Here is a 21,557-nt window from a genome sequence, read left to right as displayed (position 1 = left end):
ACCACTCTCCTAAGTTTTCGGCCTGTATCTGACACTTGTCACTACTTGGATATCTCAGAAATAAAAATATGTCAAACAGAAGTTAGCTTTCTCACAACTGCCAACTGCTTACCTAAGATCTATTTCCTATTCCATCTAGGCTAACAGCATCTCTACTTGTTGGAGGTAGCAATGCGCCAACTGAAAATTATTTCCTAGATTCCCTTGTAGGTAGTCTGGCCAGAGAGTGTCAGATGAGTTTCTAGGAAACTTCTCTTACCTGATTTAGGTATCACTCTTTTCTTCTACCACTTTGACCATACGTGTGAGGCTAAAGGTGGAACACTTTTCAACTACATGGTGATAGGCATGATGTCTAACCCCAACACACGAAGGCTGGTTGCAGCAGAAGTGTATCTTACTGATGGCACACATCCTGGATTGCCTACCCCCAGACTTATTATAATACAAAGATAGCCCTATTCATTGAGACCTCTATTAATCATCCTCTTGATAGCTATAGTCAAAAGACCCCTTAATTGGTACAACAACCAAAATTAATCTTTCCCTGTACTCCCAAGATTTGCTTCTCCAGCGTTCTCCATCTTAATAATGTAGCACCATCTGTCCTATTGCTAATACTAAAACCTGATTGTCCACTTAACAGGTCATTCTTTTCACCCACCAAATACTATCACCAAGTGCTGCCAATTTCATCTCCTAAACACATCTCATACCTACCTTTCTCACATCTATTTCCCTATTCTAAGCTACCATCACATCTCACCTCAGCCCTAAAACTTCAACTTTTGTCTTCCTCTAATCCATTCCCCACAGAACAGTTTTAAAACCAAATCACGTCATTCCCCTTCTTATACAAGCCAAGTACACTTTGAATAGTACAAAACTCTTAATGTGGCATGTAAGATCCCACATAAATATTTCCCAAACTGTGTTCAGAGGACCATCTACAGCAGAAACACCCAAGGTGCTTACTAAAAATGCAGGTGTTTAAGCCAATCTCCAAGATTGTGCCTTAGGACACACTTGGGGCACCTGGGTGATTGAGTGGGCTAAGCGTTTGAGACCTGATCTCAACTCAGGTCTTGATTTCAGGATCATGAGTTCAAGCCCCATGTTGGGCTCCACACCCAGCATGGAGTCTACTTGAAAAATAATTTTTAAAAGTTAATAAAATTAAGACACACTAACAGCTGTAGTGTACATTGAGAGACAAGAAGGGCTATCCTACATCATGTGGCCTTATGTCTTATACTCATCCAGGGCCAATCTCCATTCACACCTTGCCTCACTCTTCTCCCATCATTTTTGCTTTCTTTTACCATCTCCAAAGTGCTCCTTCCTGTCCCCGGGCCTTCAAGCCAGAGTATTTTATTAATCCTCACGCTTCCTCTAACTCATTCAAAATTTATCACCTTTCAGGGAAAATCAGCCATACCTATTTTATCAAAAAATGAAATCTTGTTGTTATACTCTGCTGGATCTTTGTACATGTCTACCATTTATTGTATTTGTGTATTTCTTCAAGATACAAAATGTTATAGCCAACTATTCCCCCAGCACTCATCCCCCTCTTTCTCAGAGGGAAGTTTTACTGAAGACTGGTGTGCATCTTCTTAAAATTTAACTAAATTGTATGTTTATCTCACAATGTCTGTTACAGGTGTATACATCACTTGGTATATGCCATTTCACCTCCTTTATAAGTAAAAATGAACTAGATCTACATGTATCTGTATGAACAAATCACTTATCACCATTTTTGCTATTTTATTAACTATTCAGTATCTACATTCCCACTAGATTGCAAACATCAAAGGCTTGATCAGACTCACTGACTACCTGCATATCCTAAGTACTTTGCAGTTTCTGGCATGGAACAGGCAAGGAACAAATAAATATTGGTTAAATGAAGAAGTAATTAGCGAATGAACAATAAACAGAATACTAAAGCTAATTTATATAAAACCAGAACTACTCTGTCAAATTAAATTGGCTAAATAACTTAAACTGTGTGTATGTGTAAACAAAAACTAGTGAAATATTGAGGGATAACTGGTTCTTGGTAGAGAAAAATAATCTGAACAGTTATACATTTGCATTTATATATTGGGATCTAATCTTACACATTGGTAGGGGATTTATATGCAATACCAGGAATGAAGAGCAGAAAACACACACGAAAGAAAAACAAAATGCTTGGTATTTAGAATGGATGAAAAATTGTTTCATAACAATATTTGGAAACCTAGAAATCAAGACTCAGAAGAGTCCTGGTCACTTTCTTATAGCAACTTTAGTGGAAAAACAACTTCACTGAAAGAATGAACTACTTGTTCATCTTGTACCCTACTACATTATTATAAAAACAATAATGGAAGAACAATTTAATTGGAAAATGGGAACACTTACTACCAGCTCTCCTGAGTAAGGGCATTAAGGATAGGTGGAAGTTATTTTTTAGATATACTTTAACAGCAGAATTGTGTTTCATAGTCCAGTACACATATTTTGGGGGAATCTGCTTATATCTAACATTATCATTAAAATCATATATACAAGAACAAGTATAAATGACTGTGGATGAGAATACAAAATTTGTTTTTCATCATTGAATCATTCTGGTTGGTTTCCAAAAAAAATTTTTTACCCTAAAAACAAGTGCAGATGTGAAGAAAGATACATTAATTTTTGGATAATAAATCCAAATCCAGATCATAGAATTCTTATATATAAATAAGGTTAGTGAAAACCCCTACAATTGAACCCTGTGGAAAGCTTTATGGAATCAGGGTTTTTAAAGGTTTTGATAAGTTGAGGTTAGCTGATAGGCATTTAGAGGAAATACACAAAAGGATTTAAAAGTGCATCTTTAAAATTAAGTTTTAAAGAGTTAGAATAAACATCGACTTTTAGTGCTAGTGTACTGATTTATATTTAATGCTAGGAATATACAATAAGGAAACTTTTTAAGTAATGAAAAAGACTTATAAGAGCTAAGCTAAAAATGACTTCACTGATATTTAGGGCTGACTTGTTATCTTCTATAGTCAAGTAATATTGGAGTTAATTTTCCCATTTATATCAACATTTTTTTTTTAAGACTCTTAAAAAAAGTTTACTTATTCATTTTGGGAGAGACAGAGACAGCACAGGTAGGGGAGGGACAGAAAGATAGAGGGAGAGAGAGAATCCAAACCAGGCTCCATGCTGTCAGCGCAGAGCCTGATGCAGGGTTCAAACTCACAAAACCATAAGATCATGACCTGAGCCGAAACCAGAGTCAGATGCTTGACTGAGCCACCCAAGTGCCCCAAGACATTTTAGACATAAATGTGCTGTCTGCCAAAAAACCCCTAATAGTTTCCCAACATATCTAATTCTTAGTAAAAGGATCTCTGGGGAGAGGAACTTTTCTCTGAGTGAAATAATTACATGCACATATGAAAATTGTAGGACATTGGTGGTATGTGATGGAGACATTGCCTTATATAAGGTATAGGAAATTCAAAGTATCACAGGATAACCTTATTTAATATGAAATTTCCCTTTTTGGTCTATCAAGACACTCCGAAATTGTATTGTCCTTAAATTTCCATGGAGTATCTTGATTTTATTAACAAGGAGACATAAGTTGCTCTGCTTACATTTTGCAATGGGAAATAATATAGTCTATGGTCAAGACAATGAGCTCTGGAACCAAAACTGCCTGGGTGTAAATCCTGGTTCTATATAGGATCTAATTCTGTGACCTTAGTGAATTTACAAGACCTATATAAATCTACAGAGGTAGTAATACCTACTTCATAGACTTCAGGGGGATTAAAAAATTCTCAAAACATTCACGGATGGTTAACCCATAGTAAGTCACAGTGAGTGCTAAAAGTCATGCTATTCAAATTCTGATGTTATCAGGTTTCTGCTGATGGTGTATTGGGCATGCACTGTTGCTAGAGTTGACTGAAATTATGGACACTGAAAGCAAACTACAGAAAACCACAGGATCCTCTAGGTTAGGAAACTGGACGGCCTTAGCAAATTGAGATTACCTCAATTTTGGCCTACACCTTTGAGGACTGATCACTGTATATTTAGCGATTAGCCTACACACTGCAAAGTCTCTTGTGATAAGGGATTGAGAAAGAAACTCTAGACTTCCAAGGTCTTTGGGCACAGGCAGCAGGCATAGATGAAAGACATTCTTTTTAAAATTACTGCTAATTTTAGGTAAAAATGGTAACTTCAAACCTATGATTAAGAATGTTTACAGATTAACCATTACTATCCTATGTCAGAATGAATAAGAGTGGCCCATCTTCCTGAAGTCAATTTTACTCCAATTCTGGAGAAGATAAAGGTTAGTCACAGACCTTATAAATACTACGTTTTAAAAAAAATATTAAAACAGGTGAAACAGAACAACATTTATATGAATTTTTAAGGTAGAAAACAAGCCTCAGAAGTTCATGCCTTATGGTATACCACATTACCTATCCAGATCCTATACCCAACTGCCCAGCATTCATTGATCCTATTTAAGTCCCAAAAGCACTAAGTAAACCACAGTTTCACTCTATTAAGAACTTCTGCAGAAGATCCCAAATTCTTAACTGAAACAAAAATCTAAAATTCACAATGGCAGCGAATGGGAATTTTTGCAAAACAAAAACTACAAAACACAATATGCAAACATAGCAACAGCCCTCTCTCCAGAGCCCCTAAATATAAGGTAAATGCACTAATACATGAGACCATTACATAACAAAGCCCAACATGTAAGTGATACCAAATCAACAGCAGTGCTGATTCTGTGGCAGACATATATGGTGGATGTAAAATAAAATTGGCACAACAGAGACAAAATAAAAATTAAAGCTTCTCAAGTTTTTATTACTTGGCTAAAAGACACAGCAAACTAGTTTTCTTTCTGTTTCTCCTTCAGGTGAAAAAAAAAACATACATACTCTAAGTTTTGTTGTAATAGCATGTTTTAGCTGAAACACTTCACAAATGGGTAAATAGAAAGTTAAATTCTACTTCCCACCTCCTTAAAACCATTCTCTAAAACTTCTCTTTCAGGTAAAAAGAAGAGACATTAAGGCAGGAATATTTTATTGGTATGATTAAAAAGGGTTAATACTATTAGTCACCAGAGAATTTTAACAAAATCACTTGTTCTATAATTTCATCAAGAGATGTTAATAAAGTTTCACTGTGTAAAAAATGTAGCATTCATTTTAATTCAAAGTAGAAACAATATTATTTAGTTCATTCCTTTATTTATATCATAACTCTTGTGCAGACCTAGACCCACAGACACATGTATTCAAAGCTGAAGGTAAAATAATGAATTATTAACAATAAACTTTTATTATAATGAAAAAAGTCTGAATTAACACTCATGTTTTTTTTAACTTTTTAAAGAAAATAACTCTAGAATGGTAAATGTCAACAATATTAAGACTTGGAAATGAACATATCAGCAATACAAAGGCTTGAAAATGAAAACACATTTTATGAGTAACTTTCATATATTTTTTAAGTTACCTCATTTTCAGCCAAAAATGAGTTATTATTGGAAAAGTTGGAAAAAGAAAGAATACTTGAAATTAACATAGTCTGAATTTTTCAATTAGGATCTTTAATCATGAGTGACTGTGAGAAAGAACAAAACAACAAAGTATGGATGGAGTCAATAATTTATACCATGGTTTTACACAACACAATTAATCTCATCTAATGAAACAAAGTCAAGACAAGTATTATGTTATCTCCTCAAAGGATAATCTGTAATTGTTCCTTAGTGATGATTTGTGAAAGGCACATACAAAATAATGAAAACTAATAATTATAAAGAAAAGATGAACAAAAGGCTGAAGATTTCAATTTGAATTTTACAATGGAATGATCCAAATGTGAATAGTTATACTAGCATAATTGATGCTAATATTTCAGCATCATTCTAATTTTAATAAGTATAATGTGAAAACAGAGTTTACACTGAGTAAGAGCCAGTATCCTAAAGTTCAGCTTCTCATCTATATAAACTTATGGGGAAAAGAGCTATATAACAGGCAAGTTTAAATTTTGAGAAGAAACCCGTACTGTTTTTTGGAATAACAATATTTAAGTTGTAACATTTCTAAGTCAACAAAGGCGTTTAAAAAGTAACACTTCTCAAGAACAGCAATATAAATTTCCTTCAAAAATAAAAAATAAATCCCAGAAGTATGAAATGGAGATTGGTACTAAGGACAACATACATGACAGAGTAATAAACTCTTGTTCTGAAGCCACCTAGAGATCCAAATATGCAAAATAAAAACAAAGGAAGTAAGGTAGATATTTTGCATAGTATGTGCTGGGAAAAGCTGACTTGAAAAAAAATTTTTTTCTTTTAGAAAACATTTCTTTAGAACTCCAATAGCCTTTTGTTTTTTTAACCTTTTTACTTTCAATATTTAACCTAACTCCAAAGGAATTTATTTTAAAAGCAAATGGCGCAACATTTATTTTTACAGTCTCATTTTTCCTATACTTTCTTTCAAAGGTTCCAGGATAATTTCTTATTTTTAGAACTACTGTATAATTGTTAGCATTCACTTATTAATTTTTCCAGTCTTTATAAATTGTGGCGTAAGACTCTTTACTAGAGAAATACAATTAAGTAGTTTTTACTAAACATTGATGTAACAATGTTTGCCAAATAACTTAAGAGTTGTATTAACTACTGACAATTATGCTTTTCATCACAAATAACAAACAAAAGATGTAACAAAACACACAATAGAACAATTCCATCAAAAAAGAGAAAAAAATATTGTACATGTGTTAACTGAGGAAGCAAGGTGGTAAGAAACCTGGAAAGGACGTTGGCTGAAGCGGGAGTTTGCACCACATAAACTCTAAGATTGCTTTCAATCTCAATTATGGGATTCTAATAAATTATAAGATTATGGTAAATGAAAGAACAAAGACCTAGAAAGGTTGAGCTATGTTTTAAAAATAAAACAAATTCTTTAGCTGTTTACAGAATATGAACTAAAATCGTAAGTGAGGGTTCCAAGTGGAACTGACCAGAGAGATTTTCATTATATAAACAAAAATTGCCAGACGTGTAATATGGAAACAAATCTAAAACTATTTCAGGTAAGAACACTTCCTTTTAAAAGCTAAGCCTTCCGGGGCGCCTGCTTGGGTGGCTCGGTGGGTTAAGCATCCAACTTCGGCTCAGGTCATGTTCTCGAGGTTTGTGAGTTCCGGGAGTTTGAGCACCTCATTGGGCTCTCTGCTCTGAGCACAGAGCCCACTTCAGATCCTAGATCTCCCTCTCTCTCTGCCCCTCCCCTGCTCATGTGCACACGTGTGCTTCTCTCAAAAATAAGCATTAAAAAAAATAAAACCTAGGCCTTCCAGATAGGTAATTTCAATCATCTGAGGTATTTCAGCAAGGTTAATACTTAATGGAAAAAATCATTATTTTTAATAATACTATGTCCAGAAGACTCATGTCCTCAGGTATTAAAATTTGGCTTAAGAATAAATATACCATGGGGTGCCTGGGTGGCTCAGGGGGTTAAGTGTCCCACTCCTGATTTCAGCTCAGGTCATACATAATCTCACGGTTTGTGAGATCAAGCCCTTTGTCTGGCTCGGATTCTCTCTCTCTGACCCTCCTCTGCTCACGCTCTCTCTCTCTCTGAAAATACATATAAATAAATTAATTAAATAAATAAGCAAGCCAAGTTGTTCTTCATCAAGATTTAACTAAAGTATTTCTGATAGTAACTGAGATTTAGAGTTCAAGGTCTAACAATGGTGTTATGAGATCAACTGCCCAAATGTGTCATCTCATTCCTCTTTCCTAGGAGTCTGTATCCTGACGCTCATCACAGCATTTGGCACCAAGAATCATAATTTTTTTAAGTTTACTTAATACATAACAGTTCTCAATAAAAAAGATTTGGAATTTACCAAAAACTACCACAGACACCACCAAAAAAAAGTAATGCACTCAAATGCTAATTTATATCTTATTCATTTCAGTTAAAGGTGAATGTAATTGACTGGAAAGCCATAATAAAAATTTAATCAACATACGCTTTACACATTTTGCACATCTTAAAAGTCTCTACAGGTGCAACGTATAAAAATCACTAAAGTGGATCTATAATCTACAAAACATATGGTAAACTAAAAGTCAACCTTAAAATTAATAACCTTTCATATATCAAAATATAAAATAATAAAGAACATTTTAAAACCACAGTACAAGAGAATCATTTCATTAAAAATAACGATTTATGATCAGTCTAAGCATCTAAAAAATAAGTACCTTTTCTATTACTGTTTAAGAAGTTTAGGAGTCTAAAAAACATCAAGTTTGCCAAATGTTTTATGTTGGATAAATTTTGTTCTAGATGCTTATAGTTTTAAAAACTAAACTAAAACAGACTATAACTCTAAATTTCTTCAAGTCTGTGTGGTATTCACTTCAATGAACTACCTTGGCAGGAGAAGGGAGAAGAAGGATAAGAGAACATCTCCTAGTCCAACTAAATTCTTTCCATTTCTATGTAGTGTAAGAAACAAATGTTTTAAGTATGTTATAATTTGAGATAAAAGAAAAAAGTAGTCGAACTTGATACACTTGAATATATCTTCCTGTTTATTTTCGCCTTTTTAAAAATGTTTATTTTTGAGAGAAAGTGAGACAGAGCATGAACGGGGGAGGGGCAGAGAGAGAGGGAGACACAGAATCTGAAGCAGGCTCCAGGCTCTGAGCTGTTAGCACAGAGCCGGACGTGGGGCTTGAACCCATGGGCTGTGAGATCATGACCTGTGCCAAAGTCGGACACTTAACAGACTGAGCCACCCAGGTGGTGGCTGTATCTCTAATGTTTGGTTTTGGTGTTATCATACAATGTAAATACTGCATTTAATATAAAGCAGTAAAGGAATTGAGCAGAAATTATGTTACTTTTTTCTTTAAATTACATTCTAGCATTTTCAAGATTGGTTAAAAACCAAAATTTCCACAAAATGAATAGTAAAACACATTCTTAAAAATTATGTACAATTTTTGGAATAAAACTGTTCCATAAACTGTTCAAAATGAGAAGTACATTATGTAAGTTGAATATAATCCTCCCATATAATAAATTTTGGAGACTGCTTTAAAGTCAATTTCCATATGAAATTTGATATTCTTGCTTTCCCTTTTATGAAGTTCTCCAATATTGTTACTCTCTTACCCTGACAGTGCAGGTAGTGAATGGGCACAACAAAAGAAACCACAAATCTTCAGAGTCAAACTGAGTAAGTAAAACATGTTATATTTTATAAATTCTGGGACAGCAAAAATGTCTATCTGGATAGACAGATACACTCACAAACACATATGTATATAACACACACATGTATATAAATTATCAGGGTATAGACTGACATATCAGTATACATCAGTGTTTCTTCTCACATACATACATGCCTACAAAACTTGACACTGTCAGGCCAAGACGACCAAGCTGAGCCACCTCTCCCTTTGCTTCAAATGGATTAAAAGCAAAAAAAAAAAAAAATCCAAGTGTGTCTTTAAGAGTAAGCAATCATAAATCAATTACATAATGAATCAATTACACATGAACTTATTTCCTAGTCCCAAAAGAACTTTATAAAAAAAAAAATCCCATTTAGATAAATACAAAATCCTATAAACAATGGTATTTCCCCTTCAAATAGTTTTAAAAGTCTACAATATATTTGGGACGACTTCTCTGGATACAAATGGTGTTATCTGATCAAACAGTAAAATTTAAACTTAAAGTAAAGCTGACCTTAAACAATGTGGGAGGGCTTAGGAATACTGGCCCCCATGTGGTTGAAAATCTGCATAGAACTTTTGACTCCCCCCCCAAATTTAACTACTAATAGCTGATGCTGACGAGAAGCCTTACCAAGAACATAAACAGTTCAGTAAAACATTTTGTATGTTACATAGTAAGCTGGAGAAAAGAAAATGTTATTAAGAAAATCATAAGGAAGATAAAATAAATTACAGTACTGTACTATAATTTACTAAATTAAGTAAGTGGAGCCATGCAGTTCAAACCTGTGTTAAGAGTCAACTGTACTGTTTATGTCTGACAATGCATGGAGCCTCATTAGACTTTGGACTATGCTGTGGAAATATAAAGTTCCTTCTGAAGACTAAATTCCTTAAAAAGTAAATAAGGTGAATTTCTGTAGTATAGTTATTCCATTTAATATAAATTCTACTGTGATTCACAATTCTAAAGTAATATTACAGTACTCTTCATCTGATTCAGCAATGTTTTCCTACCCTACACAACATATAAAACAGTGACACAGTGAGTAACACCAGCGATACTCTTCCTCAGAAAGCTGAACCAGGAAACCAGCAAATAGGGTAGATTTTTTTCTTTTTTAAGTTGTTAAATGGAAAAACAACAAAAAAAAATTGGGAGAAAAGTCTTTATTCAGATACTTCTAGTACAACCAATAGAAAAATGTACTCTCCCTCAAAAAGCCCACCAACTCTATACTTTGTTAAAAAAAAAAAAAAAATCAAATGAAGCCCTTTAGAGAGTATTTCTAGTATGTCTTCACAATAGCCTCAGAAGTAAAAATCTAAAGCATTTTAATAGTATCTTCATAAAGATTTACTATTTTGAAGTTAAAATTCCAACTATTTGTTGTACTTAAAATGCTAGAGTTCCTTTCATCAAAAAAAAAAAAAAAACAATAAAATCAGCTTAAAATAAATTTATTGTACAATACAAAAAGTAGGCATACTGGAAAATAAAAGGTACATTATTAAATATACAAAGCAAATAAAAGAAAGCTAAATAACACAAATGTTTTAATCCAAACACTAAGATAAAATGCACAACATTTATGCTCAAAATAAAGTATTTCAGGAAGGATATGCATTTCAAACGAAATGTTAATAATGAAAAAAAAAAAGAAAAACAAATGTGCTAACTTCTAAATGCTTGAATATCAAGAATCAGTAATGGCATGAAACATTAAATCCACAATACTGGGTACTTTTCAAGAACTTTATTTGAAAAGGTATTAAAAATACTGAAGGAATCAATTTAAAGAATGTTCTTAAATCTGGCAAAGATTTTCCTTTTTTTTTTTTTTTTTTAAATTAAAGTTTAGGGGCCTATTCACAGTATCTTCCCTCTTCTTCCATTTATATACCTTCCTACAAAAATTTCTGGATGCTCATCCTTAATAAGATTAGCTACAATATAGTCAGCTACAAATTAACAACATAATTTTGAAATCTATACATAGGACACAATAGGAAAAATTGAATTTTCATTTTATAAAGTAAAACCATCTCCAAATGAAATAGTAAAACATAACAATTTAGAGCACAGGGAAAAAAATAAAGCCTTTTTTCCAATCTATCAATTAAGACATTCAGTTCCCCAAACTGCAAATGGCTTTGGTGGAACTAATAATACAAATGATACTGTTTAAAGTTGTTGCAGAGGTGAGGCTTTCAAAAAAACCACTCCCCCCTACCATCCGCCCCGCCCCCGTAAATGGCCAAAGTAGAAGTAGCCACTTCGATTTGCATTTGTACATTAGAGAAATATTTAAGTAACAATAAACTCCTTGGTAAGTCCTCCAAAACTTAACACATAATTATTTAAATATATAAGTTAGCCCAAAAAGCTTTTGACCAACACCTTTGGAAGGGAACTTCTTTTTCTAATATCACAGTTCCCAAGCTTGAGACATCATTTGATCAGGTTTTCTGTATCTATATTTGCGCTAGTATCAAAATTACTCAGTGAAATCTTTTTTACTAGATTTACTTTTATAGATGTGACCTACCACATATTCCATGACACTAAAAAACTACCAAGTCTCCTTCTAGACCCCAGACCCCACCTCTGCCCCTCCAAAATCTACAAGTTTAAAAATGAATAAAACAAAACAAAACAAAAAACACCTTGTGGCTATGGGGAATTGTGGGGAAAACTGAAGAGTTATTTGGAAGAAGGAAGAAGTGTGAATAGGTCCTACAGAATTTTACAATCACTTTGCCAAGACAGACTTTAAACATTGTAAATTATCCAAAATAGTCCTTCTTTTAAAAACAAGTTTTGATTCTCAATATTGCATTTTTATAACCAAACAAAAGGATTCAGATCTAACACATTTTAGTAGCATACTTACTACTATCAGACTGAATTCATTTCCTAAGTACTCTAAAATTAGAGTTCAAATAAAACAAACTCTATGAGATGTTATTATAATTTATCATAAAAGATTCATTAGCATTTGTGGAATTATTACGATAATAAAAATATTAAAAACTAAAACCCAAGATTCACCATTCACACTTAAATATAACATAGAAAAAGTAACGTGAATAATACGAAAATAAAATTGTTCAGGTAAACATTTCACTTGAAGACACTCACTGTTGCTCCTTCTGAGTAACCATTATAGCTTTTTAACAGTAAAACATGTCATTATCCTACTTCTGAAATTCTTTGGCTGGAATGTTTTAGTAACATAAGACACTCCTGTACATGACAATTTTGACAGAACACAGAGAAGTTGCAAAGTAAAAAAGCAAAGACATGATTTATATTTTAAAGTGTTTGATAAAATTTAAAATGAATTTTTAAAATTTAAAGCAAATTTATCACTAAAAATGGCATAAAATATAAACTTAAGCTAATTTTATAATCTATCACTGTATTAAGTAATTTGGGATTCATTAATTTTGCCTTTTCATTGTATTTAGCATAGAGATGACGTTCTATTGCCCCTACAGACATCATGTCAGTTTTAAAACTGGGAAAGAAAAAACAAAATGCAATGAAACTTATGAGTTCAATGTGTGGGTTTTAGAACCAAAAATGACATTTCTGTTACCATTTTAAAATGGAGATTAAGTTAAAATTTTAATTACACCATGAAAAAATTTAAAGGAATTTTTTCCTTTTTGCGTCTTTAAAAATAAAGCAAATTTGCTTTACTTATGTATAAATACTTTTTTAAAGACCAACAAATCCACTTTTTAATCTATTATCTTTATACAAAGATTAAAAGGAAAAAAAGCTTTATGGCTCCAGCACCCAAGGTTGAAAACACAAAAAACTCAAATAAATATTCATAGTATGCAAAAAAGCTAAAGATGGTTGAAAGAGTAAATGAAGAACATTCTGAAACTAGAACCCATTTCTTTAGCTTTTCTCTCCCAGACTTTCCATTCTATATACTACAGTTGTAGAGATGTCCTCATTTGACTCAGGTGACACTTTTTTCCATACTGTCTCTTTTAAAGCAAGTTCTTGTTGGAGACTTTCATAGTCCAATGGTCCAAAGGAATGCTAGTTGTTCAAGCAACATACATAATTTATTAGTGCACTTGAGTGAAGAAAGGTCCAAGCTATAAAACGGTATTTTTCAATGAATGTTATTAAGATCTGTTAACATTTTCACCCACCACCATTTGATGTTTCGTTCCATGTTACTCATGTTGACACCCATGGCAGTTTCTATTCTGTTAGCTTTGCATAATTCTCACATATTATAAGTTATTTGATTGGAACTAACAATAGGAAAATTTACTTCGTATGCACTAAAAATATTTTCTACTTATAAGTGCTTCATATCAGCTTCAAGTCTAATTAGGTATTTACTATAAACATTTTCTAGATGGGATGCAAAGGAATTTAATTAAAATTCAAAACAAGTCCTTGGTCCAGTGAACAACTATGAAGACAAAAAATCTTGTTCCTGAAATTTAAGTCCTGACTCTTAAATATTAGCACTAAGAGAAGTATGTATGTGCAATAATATGAAGCCAAACAATGATAATAAACAAATATTACTTTAAGAGTATCAAGAACTCTGCATTAAACACTTTGTATAAAAAAATATTTCATCTATAGTGGCCAATAAAAATTATGAGGCTTTGTAAGGTCTTTCACTAATACTATAATCCCTTTCCTATTTACATATCCATCCATGCCAAAATAAACTTCAAGACTACTACTGACAAATGATTAAGAGTAAAACAAGGCTTTCTTTTTACCACGTGTAGCACTTTCCAAAGTGTTTTTTTGAACAGAATCAATTCTTTTTTTTTTTTTTTTTTTTTTAACAGAATCAATTCTTTAAAATATTGCTTAAAATAGCAGAAAAATGGGTGGGTAGGTGGAGAACCCTGCTGCCAGGTTAACCAGTTTAAATTTAAATAAAACAGCAATAATTATTATTTATATACTCCTGACTCCAGGATGAAAATGTCAATAACTTGTGTATGCTCAATTCGTGATTAGCAAATATATGAGGACACTAAGTTCTATTCAAACAGGTGAATCTCATTTTCTTTCTTTTAGAAAAATATTACATAATAATCTAAATATGAATTTTGCTTACCCTTTGATCACCACCTTCTCTTCGAGGATCAAGTTTTTTTGCAAAGTGTCTCAAATTATCATAGTTATGGAAATTACAGAGAGAAACAAGATCCTGTAAATAAACAGGACAGGAATAAGAAACTGGCTATTCACTGGCTATTTTTTTCATATTGCAACAAATCACACTAATATTGCCCAACTTAACTTACTATCTCATGGAAAATACCACTGCAAAAAGCAGCATGTATCACGAAGAGAACCAAAATCAGATGAGAACATGGATAAATCAGAATGAGAACATGGAGTAAGCATTGAGAACAATGCTTACTAGCTAGGGCTTACTAGCTAGGGCTAAACCACTCAAATTGTTTCTTTCATTTCCTATAAAATGGGCCTTTAGTAACAGGTCATATGAAAGAACTATTCTAGCAAATAACCATAAAGCACCACAAAAATATAAATAAACATTCTGGTCACAATCTATTATAATCCATAAGCATCCAATGTCATTCTATAGCTTTTGCAAAATATAAAAAACTGAAAAATAAATAATTTTAACTGAGAAAGTTTGCAGAAAAATTATAGTACTTAATACAGAGTCTACAAAGTAGTAAATTGCACATAAAACTGGAAGCTGAAATATTAGCAAGACTTGGGTAACTATATAAAATACTGAACTAATCTAGAAACAATTTTATTTTGTAGTGCTTATGTCCTCAAAAAAAAAAAAAGACTTTTCAAGATAGTTTATGGATAAAGATATTCAAACATACAGATTAATGATGATATAATAAACAATAATAATCTTAATTTATGTTGGGATTTAAATTTATACCTTTCCAAGTTTAATAACTTTTGTTGAGGTTTTTTGGAAACTGAAAACTATATACAACCATGACAATTAAAATATCAGCATCAAACAAATGTAATTTCCTATGGGCACAAGTATATGGGAGCTGATAGAAGCAATTTAAAGATCCTGTATAAGTACTGCCATGGCTAACCTAGTAACTTGCAGACAGGTAGGCAGAATGCCAACAATCAATAAACTACTGAAATGATTTAAAAATCAGAATCACTGGATGGTTCCACTTACATGATTATCATACAACATCCATTCATGATAAAAACCCTCAACAAAGCAGGTTTGGAGGGAACATACCTCAACATAATAAAAGCCATAATATGAAAAATCCACAGCTAACATCATACTCAATGGGGAAAAACTTCAGAGCTTTTCCCCTAAGGTCAGGAACAAGATGTCCACTCTCACCACTTATAATTCAAAATAGTACTGAAGTCCTAGCTACAGCAATCAAACAACAAAAGAAATAAAAGCCTTTCAAATTAGTAAGAAAGAAGTAACATTTTCACTATCTGCAGATGACATGTTACTCTATACAGGAAAACCCTAAAGACGACACCAAAAACTACTTGAACTGATAAATGAATTCAGTAAAGTCACAAATAAAAAATCAATACACAGAAATCCATTGCATTTAATGAAACTAATAATGAAACCCCAGACAGAAATTAAGAAAAAAATCCTTTACAACTGCACCAAAAATAATAAAATACCTAAGAATAAACTTAACCAAAGAGGTGAAAGATATGTACTCTGAAACACTGACGAAAGAAATTGAAGATAACACAAAGAAATGGAAAGATATTTCATGCTCATGGATTATAAGAACAAATATTATCAAAATGTCTATAGCAATCTACAGATTTAATGCAATCTCTATCAAAATACTAAAAGCATTTTTCACAGAACTAGAACAATCCTAAAATTTTTATAAAGTCACAAACGATTCAGAATAGCTAAAGCGATCTCAAAAAAGACAAAACCAGAGGTTATCACAATTCTAGACTTCAAGTTATATTACAAAGCTGTAGTTATCAAAACATTACGGTACTAGCACAAAAACAGACACATAAATCAATGGAACAGAATAGAAAACCCAGAAACAAACCCACAATTATATGGTCAATTAATCTTCGACAAAGGAGGCAAGAATATGCAATGGTTTAAAAACATTAGTGCTGGTAAAACTGGACAAATGGTGCTGGGAGAACTGGACAGCCACATGCAAAAGAATGAAACTAGACTACTTTCTTACCCCATACACAAATATCAACTCAAAATGGATTATGGGCCTAAATATGAGACCTGAAACCATAAAAATCCTAGAAGGGATCACAGGCAGTAATTTCTGACATTGGCTTTAGCAACATTTTTCTAGATATGTCTCCTGAGGCAAAGGAAACAAAGCAAAAAAAAAAAAAAAAAAAAAAAAGAAAAAAAAAGAAAAAAGTATTGGGACTACATCAAAATAAAGAGCTTCTGTACAGCAAAGGAAACAATCAACCAAACTAAAAAAAACAAACTGCTGAATGGGGGAAGATATTTGCAAATGACCTGTCTGATAAAGAATTAGTATCCAAAATATATAAAGAACTGATACAACTCAACACCTAAACAGCAAATAATCAAATTGAAAAATGGGCAGAAGACATGAAAAGACACTTCTCTAAAGAAGACATGCAGATGATCAACAGACACATGAAAAGATGTTCAACATCACTCATCATCAGGGTAACGCAAATCAAAAATCACAATGAGGTATCACTTCACACTCATCAGAATGGCTGAAATCAAAAACTCAAGAAACAAGTGTTGGTGAGGATATGGAGAAAAAGGAACCTTCACGCACTGTTGGTAGGAATGCAAACTGGTGCAGCCACTATGGAAAACAGTATGGAGTTTCCTTAAAAAGTTAAAAAAAAAAAAATTTAGAAATAGAACTACCCTATGATTCAGAAATCATACTACCAGCTATTTATGCAAAGAATACGAAAACACTAATTTGAAGGGATATATGGACCCCTACCCTATGTTTATTGAAGCATTATTTACAGTAACCAAACTATGGAAACAGCCCAAGCGTCCATCTACAGATAAAGAAGTGGTGTAGGTAAATACAATGGAATACTACTCAGCCATAAAAAAGAATGAAATCTTGCCATTTGCCACAACATGGGTGGATCTGGAGTATAATGCTAAGTGAAGTAAGCCAATCAGAGAAAGATAAATACCATGTGATTTCACTCATGTGGAATTTAAGAAACAAAACAAAGGGGAGCAGAGAGATAAGCCAAAAAGTAGACTCTTAACAACAGAGAACAAACTGGTGGTACCAAAGAGGAGAGGTGGGTGGGGTGATGGGTGAAATAAGTGAAAAGGATTAAGAATCATTTATCATGATGAACACTGAGTAATGTATAGAAGAACTGAAAGACTATATTGTACACCTGAAACTAACACATCATTGTATGCTAACTATACTAGAATTAAAATTTTAAAAATCAAATCATTGGATGGTTCCACTTATATGATCATTATTTTCATTAAGAAAATATGCTTACATGACAGAAGTGAATTCCCTTAACACTGTTGCCCATCTTGTCCAGAGGAGGAGACCAGCACATCATGCCCATGACATTAGGGACAACTAAAAGAATGCCCCCAGCAACTCCAGATTTTGCAGGAAGACCAACCTGAAAATAATTTGAAAAAAAAAGGATATTCTTGTTAACATTTTAAAATAAGGAAAATTATGTCCAACAATAAGGGAATTGGTTTAGAAATTATGGTATACGTATACACAGAATTCTAACATTACAAGTGTTGTAGATAACTATTAACATGTTTATAATACAGTAAATGAGAAAACACTTATAAAACAGTTGAGATGTATTTAAATACAGAAAACATTTGAAAAGATACACTCTTAAGGATTAAGGTAGATTACATCTAAATTGTGGGGCTATGCATGTTTTTATTTTATTCTTTTGGATTGTGTGTGTGTGTATATATATATAGTATATATTGTATACAATATATTGGATTGTGTATATATATATATATATTTTTTTTTGAAGTTTATTAGAGAGTGCACACAAGCATGTGGGAGGGGCAGAGAGAGAGAGACAGACAGAGAGAAAGACAAACAGAGAGAGAGACAGAGAGGGAAAGAGAATCCCAAGCATGCTGATGCAGAACTCAAACCCATGAACCACAAGATCATAACCTGAACCAAAATCAAGAGTTGGATACTTAACTGACTGAGCCACCCAGGCACTACTGGACTAGATTTGCTAATTCTATAATAAACATGTATTCAAGTATGAAAAGTTATTTTCAAAAAATGTTTTATGACTAAAAAAACATGAGAAATTGTATCTTCTTAGAAGATTTTCTGTGGTATACTGTCTGAGAATTCTCTGAGGAGATAAGATCACAAGTAATTCAAATTAATCCTCTTCAAAACACTTAAGTTCACATTATGTAACACTTGAGAGTAACTGTGATAAAAAGACAAAATTCGTATCATCAGGGCAGTATTCACTAATGGCTTACTAACATTCATATATTGAATACCTATTGCTAGAAGTAATCTTGCACAATACTAAGGAAAAAAAAATTAACCTGAATGGGATAAACCAATTTCCCAGCAATACAAGATACAAGGGACAATGGTATGGACGTAATAAAGAAAATCTAGACTGAAAAACTGTACAGGATTAATTACCCAGTTCTTTCAACTAAAAATAACAAGAAAGAAAGACAGGTCAAGGAAGAGAACATATATTTAAAAAGTAATAATAAAAGAAGATATAACCGGTCATTAACACATGACCCTTATTTGCATCCCAGGTTAAAAAAACCCACAAAACAGTAATTTACAAGACAATCCAGATAATCTGAACACTAAATATTTTGATATTAAAAATTAAAAAATTTTTTTCAAATATAATAATGGTGCTATGTTTGTTTGTTTTCTAAAAAGTCATTATCATTTAGAATTACACACTCAACTACATGGCAAGAATTGGAAATAAAGATATACTGGTAAGGTACTAATAACTATTGAAGTTGAGTAGTGGGTAACATTAAATGCATCTAGTTTTCTGTTCTAAAATTTTCAAATAAAAAAAATTTGTAGGGCATTATATCTTGACATAAGCAGAATGAGGTAAGAAAGTCCATATTTCACAGGTGTACACAAATGTTCAAAAATGCACAAGAGAGCTTTAAGAGTATATTTTTGTTAACTTAATATACTTTAAGTGCTTTAAAATACCTATGATTATAACCAAAGGTGTTAAACATCCCAATTATGCGCTCCTTCTGAACTTAAGGAGCTTTTGAGGTATGTAATCACCATAAGGCTTAGTTATATTAATAAGAAATAGTAGAGAAAGTCTGTACTAACCTTGCACACTGGAATGCCTTACAAGTAGAAGTGATGAGGTTTTATAAATTAAACTCCAAGTTCTTAAGAATTTCGGGTAGCCTGCTTAACTCTATTCCTTAACAAGTCTGTAACAAATTAACCTTAAAAACAAGTCTCTCTCTCAAAAATTAATGTGCAGGTTTAGAACCAAAGTTCAAACTGTATTTTTAAAAGAACTAGTCCAGACTAGTTTCTTGCAGTAGAAAATTAAGATTAAACAATTACTTACATGGAAAGCAAACTGCCCGGAGAAATCATACATGCCACAGGAATGCATCAAACTCAGTGTATTTCGAACTGCTTCAGGGCTCAGTACTCTCTCACCAGTAATTGGACAGAAACCACCATTAGCCAGTGTTGCAGCCATCACACTGGCTGATTCACAAGTTACTTCAATGGAGCATAGCTAGAAGGAAGAAAAAACTGAATTCTGAAAATTTAGGTTGACATTATTTTCTGTACTACAATTGACTTCTAAGAAAATATATTTCATCTGGTAGTTCATACAGATCTGAAATCTTTCCTTCAAGGGAATTATTTTAACATAACTTGATAACATTCCAAAGATTTAAATTTGAACAAATTTCAAGCCCCTTTAAAGTTTATCCTGATTTGCCCAGTTATCGAGTCTTTTATAATGGCAAAACCAGGATAGGAAGAGCCAGCCCCTATGCATAAAGATCTATAATGGTCCCAAGTGATATTCAAAGTTGCTTAAATATTAATGCTTTCTGTAGGATACACAAACATAATTATTTTTAAATTGAAAGGAAAAGGAGCCGTGATATATTTTTAACACAAAGCAACATACATTAGTATTATGATAGATAGCATTTACATTAGAAATTGCTACTTTAGGAAAAAAAGATGCTAAAATGACTGACATTTTCACTATAACAAAGCTCAGCATTCCTATGTAGTAACATGCAAAAAATTAAGGAATGGAAACCAAGATAGCACTAGCCTGGATACTCTGAGTGCCTAAGTCAAAATACTACCTTTTAAACCACTTATTAATATTTAAATATTTATTTGATATTGACTATGGGTGCTGGACAGAATATACTGAATAAATAAAAGCAAAGTCCAGGCAGAGTATAGTATAGTATTTAAAAATAATCAAAATAATGGAAATAAGTTTACCACAGCAAACCCAAATTTATCCATAAAACAGAAATAATAAATAAGCTCCATTTTACTTTTCATTAACAGCAATCCAAACTAGGGGGCAGGGTGTGTATGGGGAGGTGGGGGAGGAAGTAGATGAGAAAGAAGATGGGAAGGGGGAGCAGGAAGAAAAGGCTGAGTTACCAACTTGCAATCTTTCCTTACTAATTTTTCAAGATTCCACAAGAGACAAAGGGGTTTGGAAAGAGCAAGAAGGAAAACTTATTAGCTACAGTGCATTAGGAAACTGACTGGGAGCCACTTTTTCACTGACTTTCACTTTTGCTTGTTTATATTAAAACCTCTTCCTTATTTCTCCAAAACTACAGAAACTAGTCACTATACTGACCCAGATAGCAAAGACTTATGTAGATGTAATCATAAAATGCTTTCTAAAAGAAGTTAAAATTTAAACTCCAATGATCATTTCCTAACTTATACTTAGTATTAACTGGAATTTTGTTTGTCACAAGATGATATATATACCAAATTTGACAAATCCCAATTTAACAGTACTTTTCTGATACCCTGATCAGATGTTCAATTACATGCAGCCCTTCTCCAAAAAAGTAAGGCTTCTATTCTATGGCTTTCTCTTGATTTTTACCCTGAAGTGCAGAAATTTCATAGTAGATTAGTAGCACCTAGGCTATAACAGCTAAAGTGTATATAC

General features: G+C 32.6%; 1 protein-coding gene across 4 annotated transcripts in view; it reads right to left on the bottom strand.

The window, feature by feature from the left end:
* GLS (glutaminase) overlaps nt 1-21,557 on the bottom strand; it is an 83,360-nt gene that overhangs the window by 18,342 nt on the left and 43,461 nt on the right. For 2 of the 4 annotated variants that reach the window (XM_027054516.2, XM_053215460.1), the window contains 3 exons: nt 19,947-20,123; nt 17,847-17,978; nt 14,440-14,532 (listed from right to left, as the gene is read on the bottom strand). In XM_027054516.2, coding sequence (XP_026910317.1) covers nt 14,440-14,532; nt 17,847-17,978; nt 19,947-20,123 — 402 coding nt within the window. Of the gene's footprint in view, nt 1-10,770; nt 13,445-14,439; nt 14,533-17,846; nt 17,979-19,946; nt 20,124-21,557 lie in introns of those variants that run through there. The other 2 variants (XM_027054519.2, XM_027054525.2) reach the window with 2 other exon arrangements.

This window comes from Acinonyx jubatus, chromosome C1, assembly GCF_027475565.1.
Source record: "Acinonyx jubatus isolate Ajub_Pintada_27869175 chromosome C1, VMU_Ajub_asm_v1.0, whole genome shotgun sequence".
In the NCBI taxonomy this organism is placed as follows: Eukaryota; Metazoa; Chordata; class Mammalia; order Carnivora; family Felidae; genus Acinonyx; species Acinonyx jubatus.
This window is presented reverse-complemented; position numbering and strand designations above follow the sequence as displayed.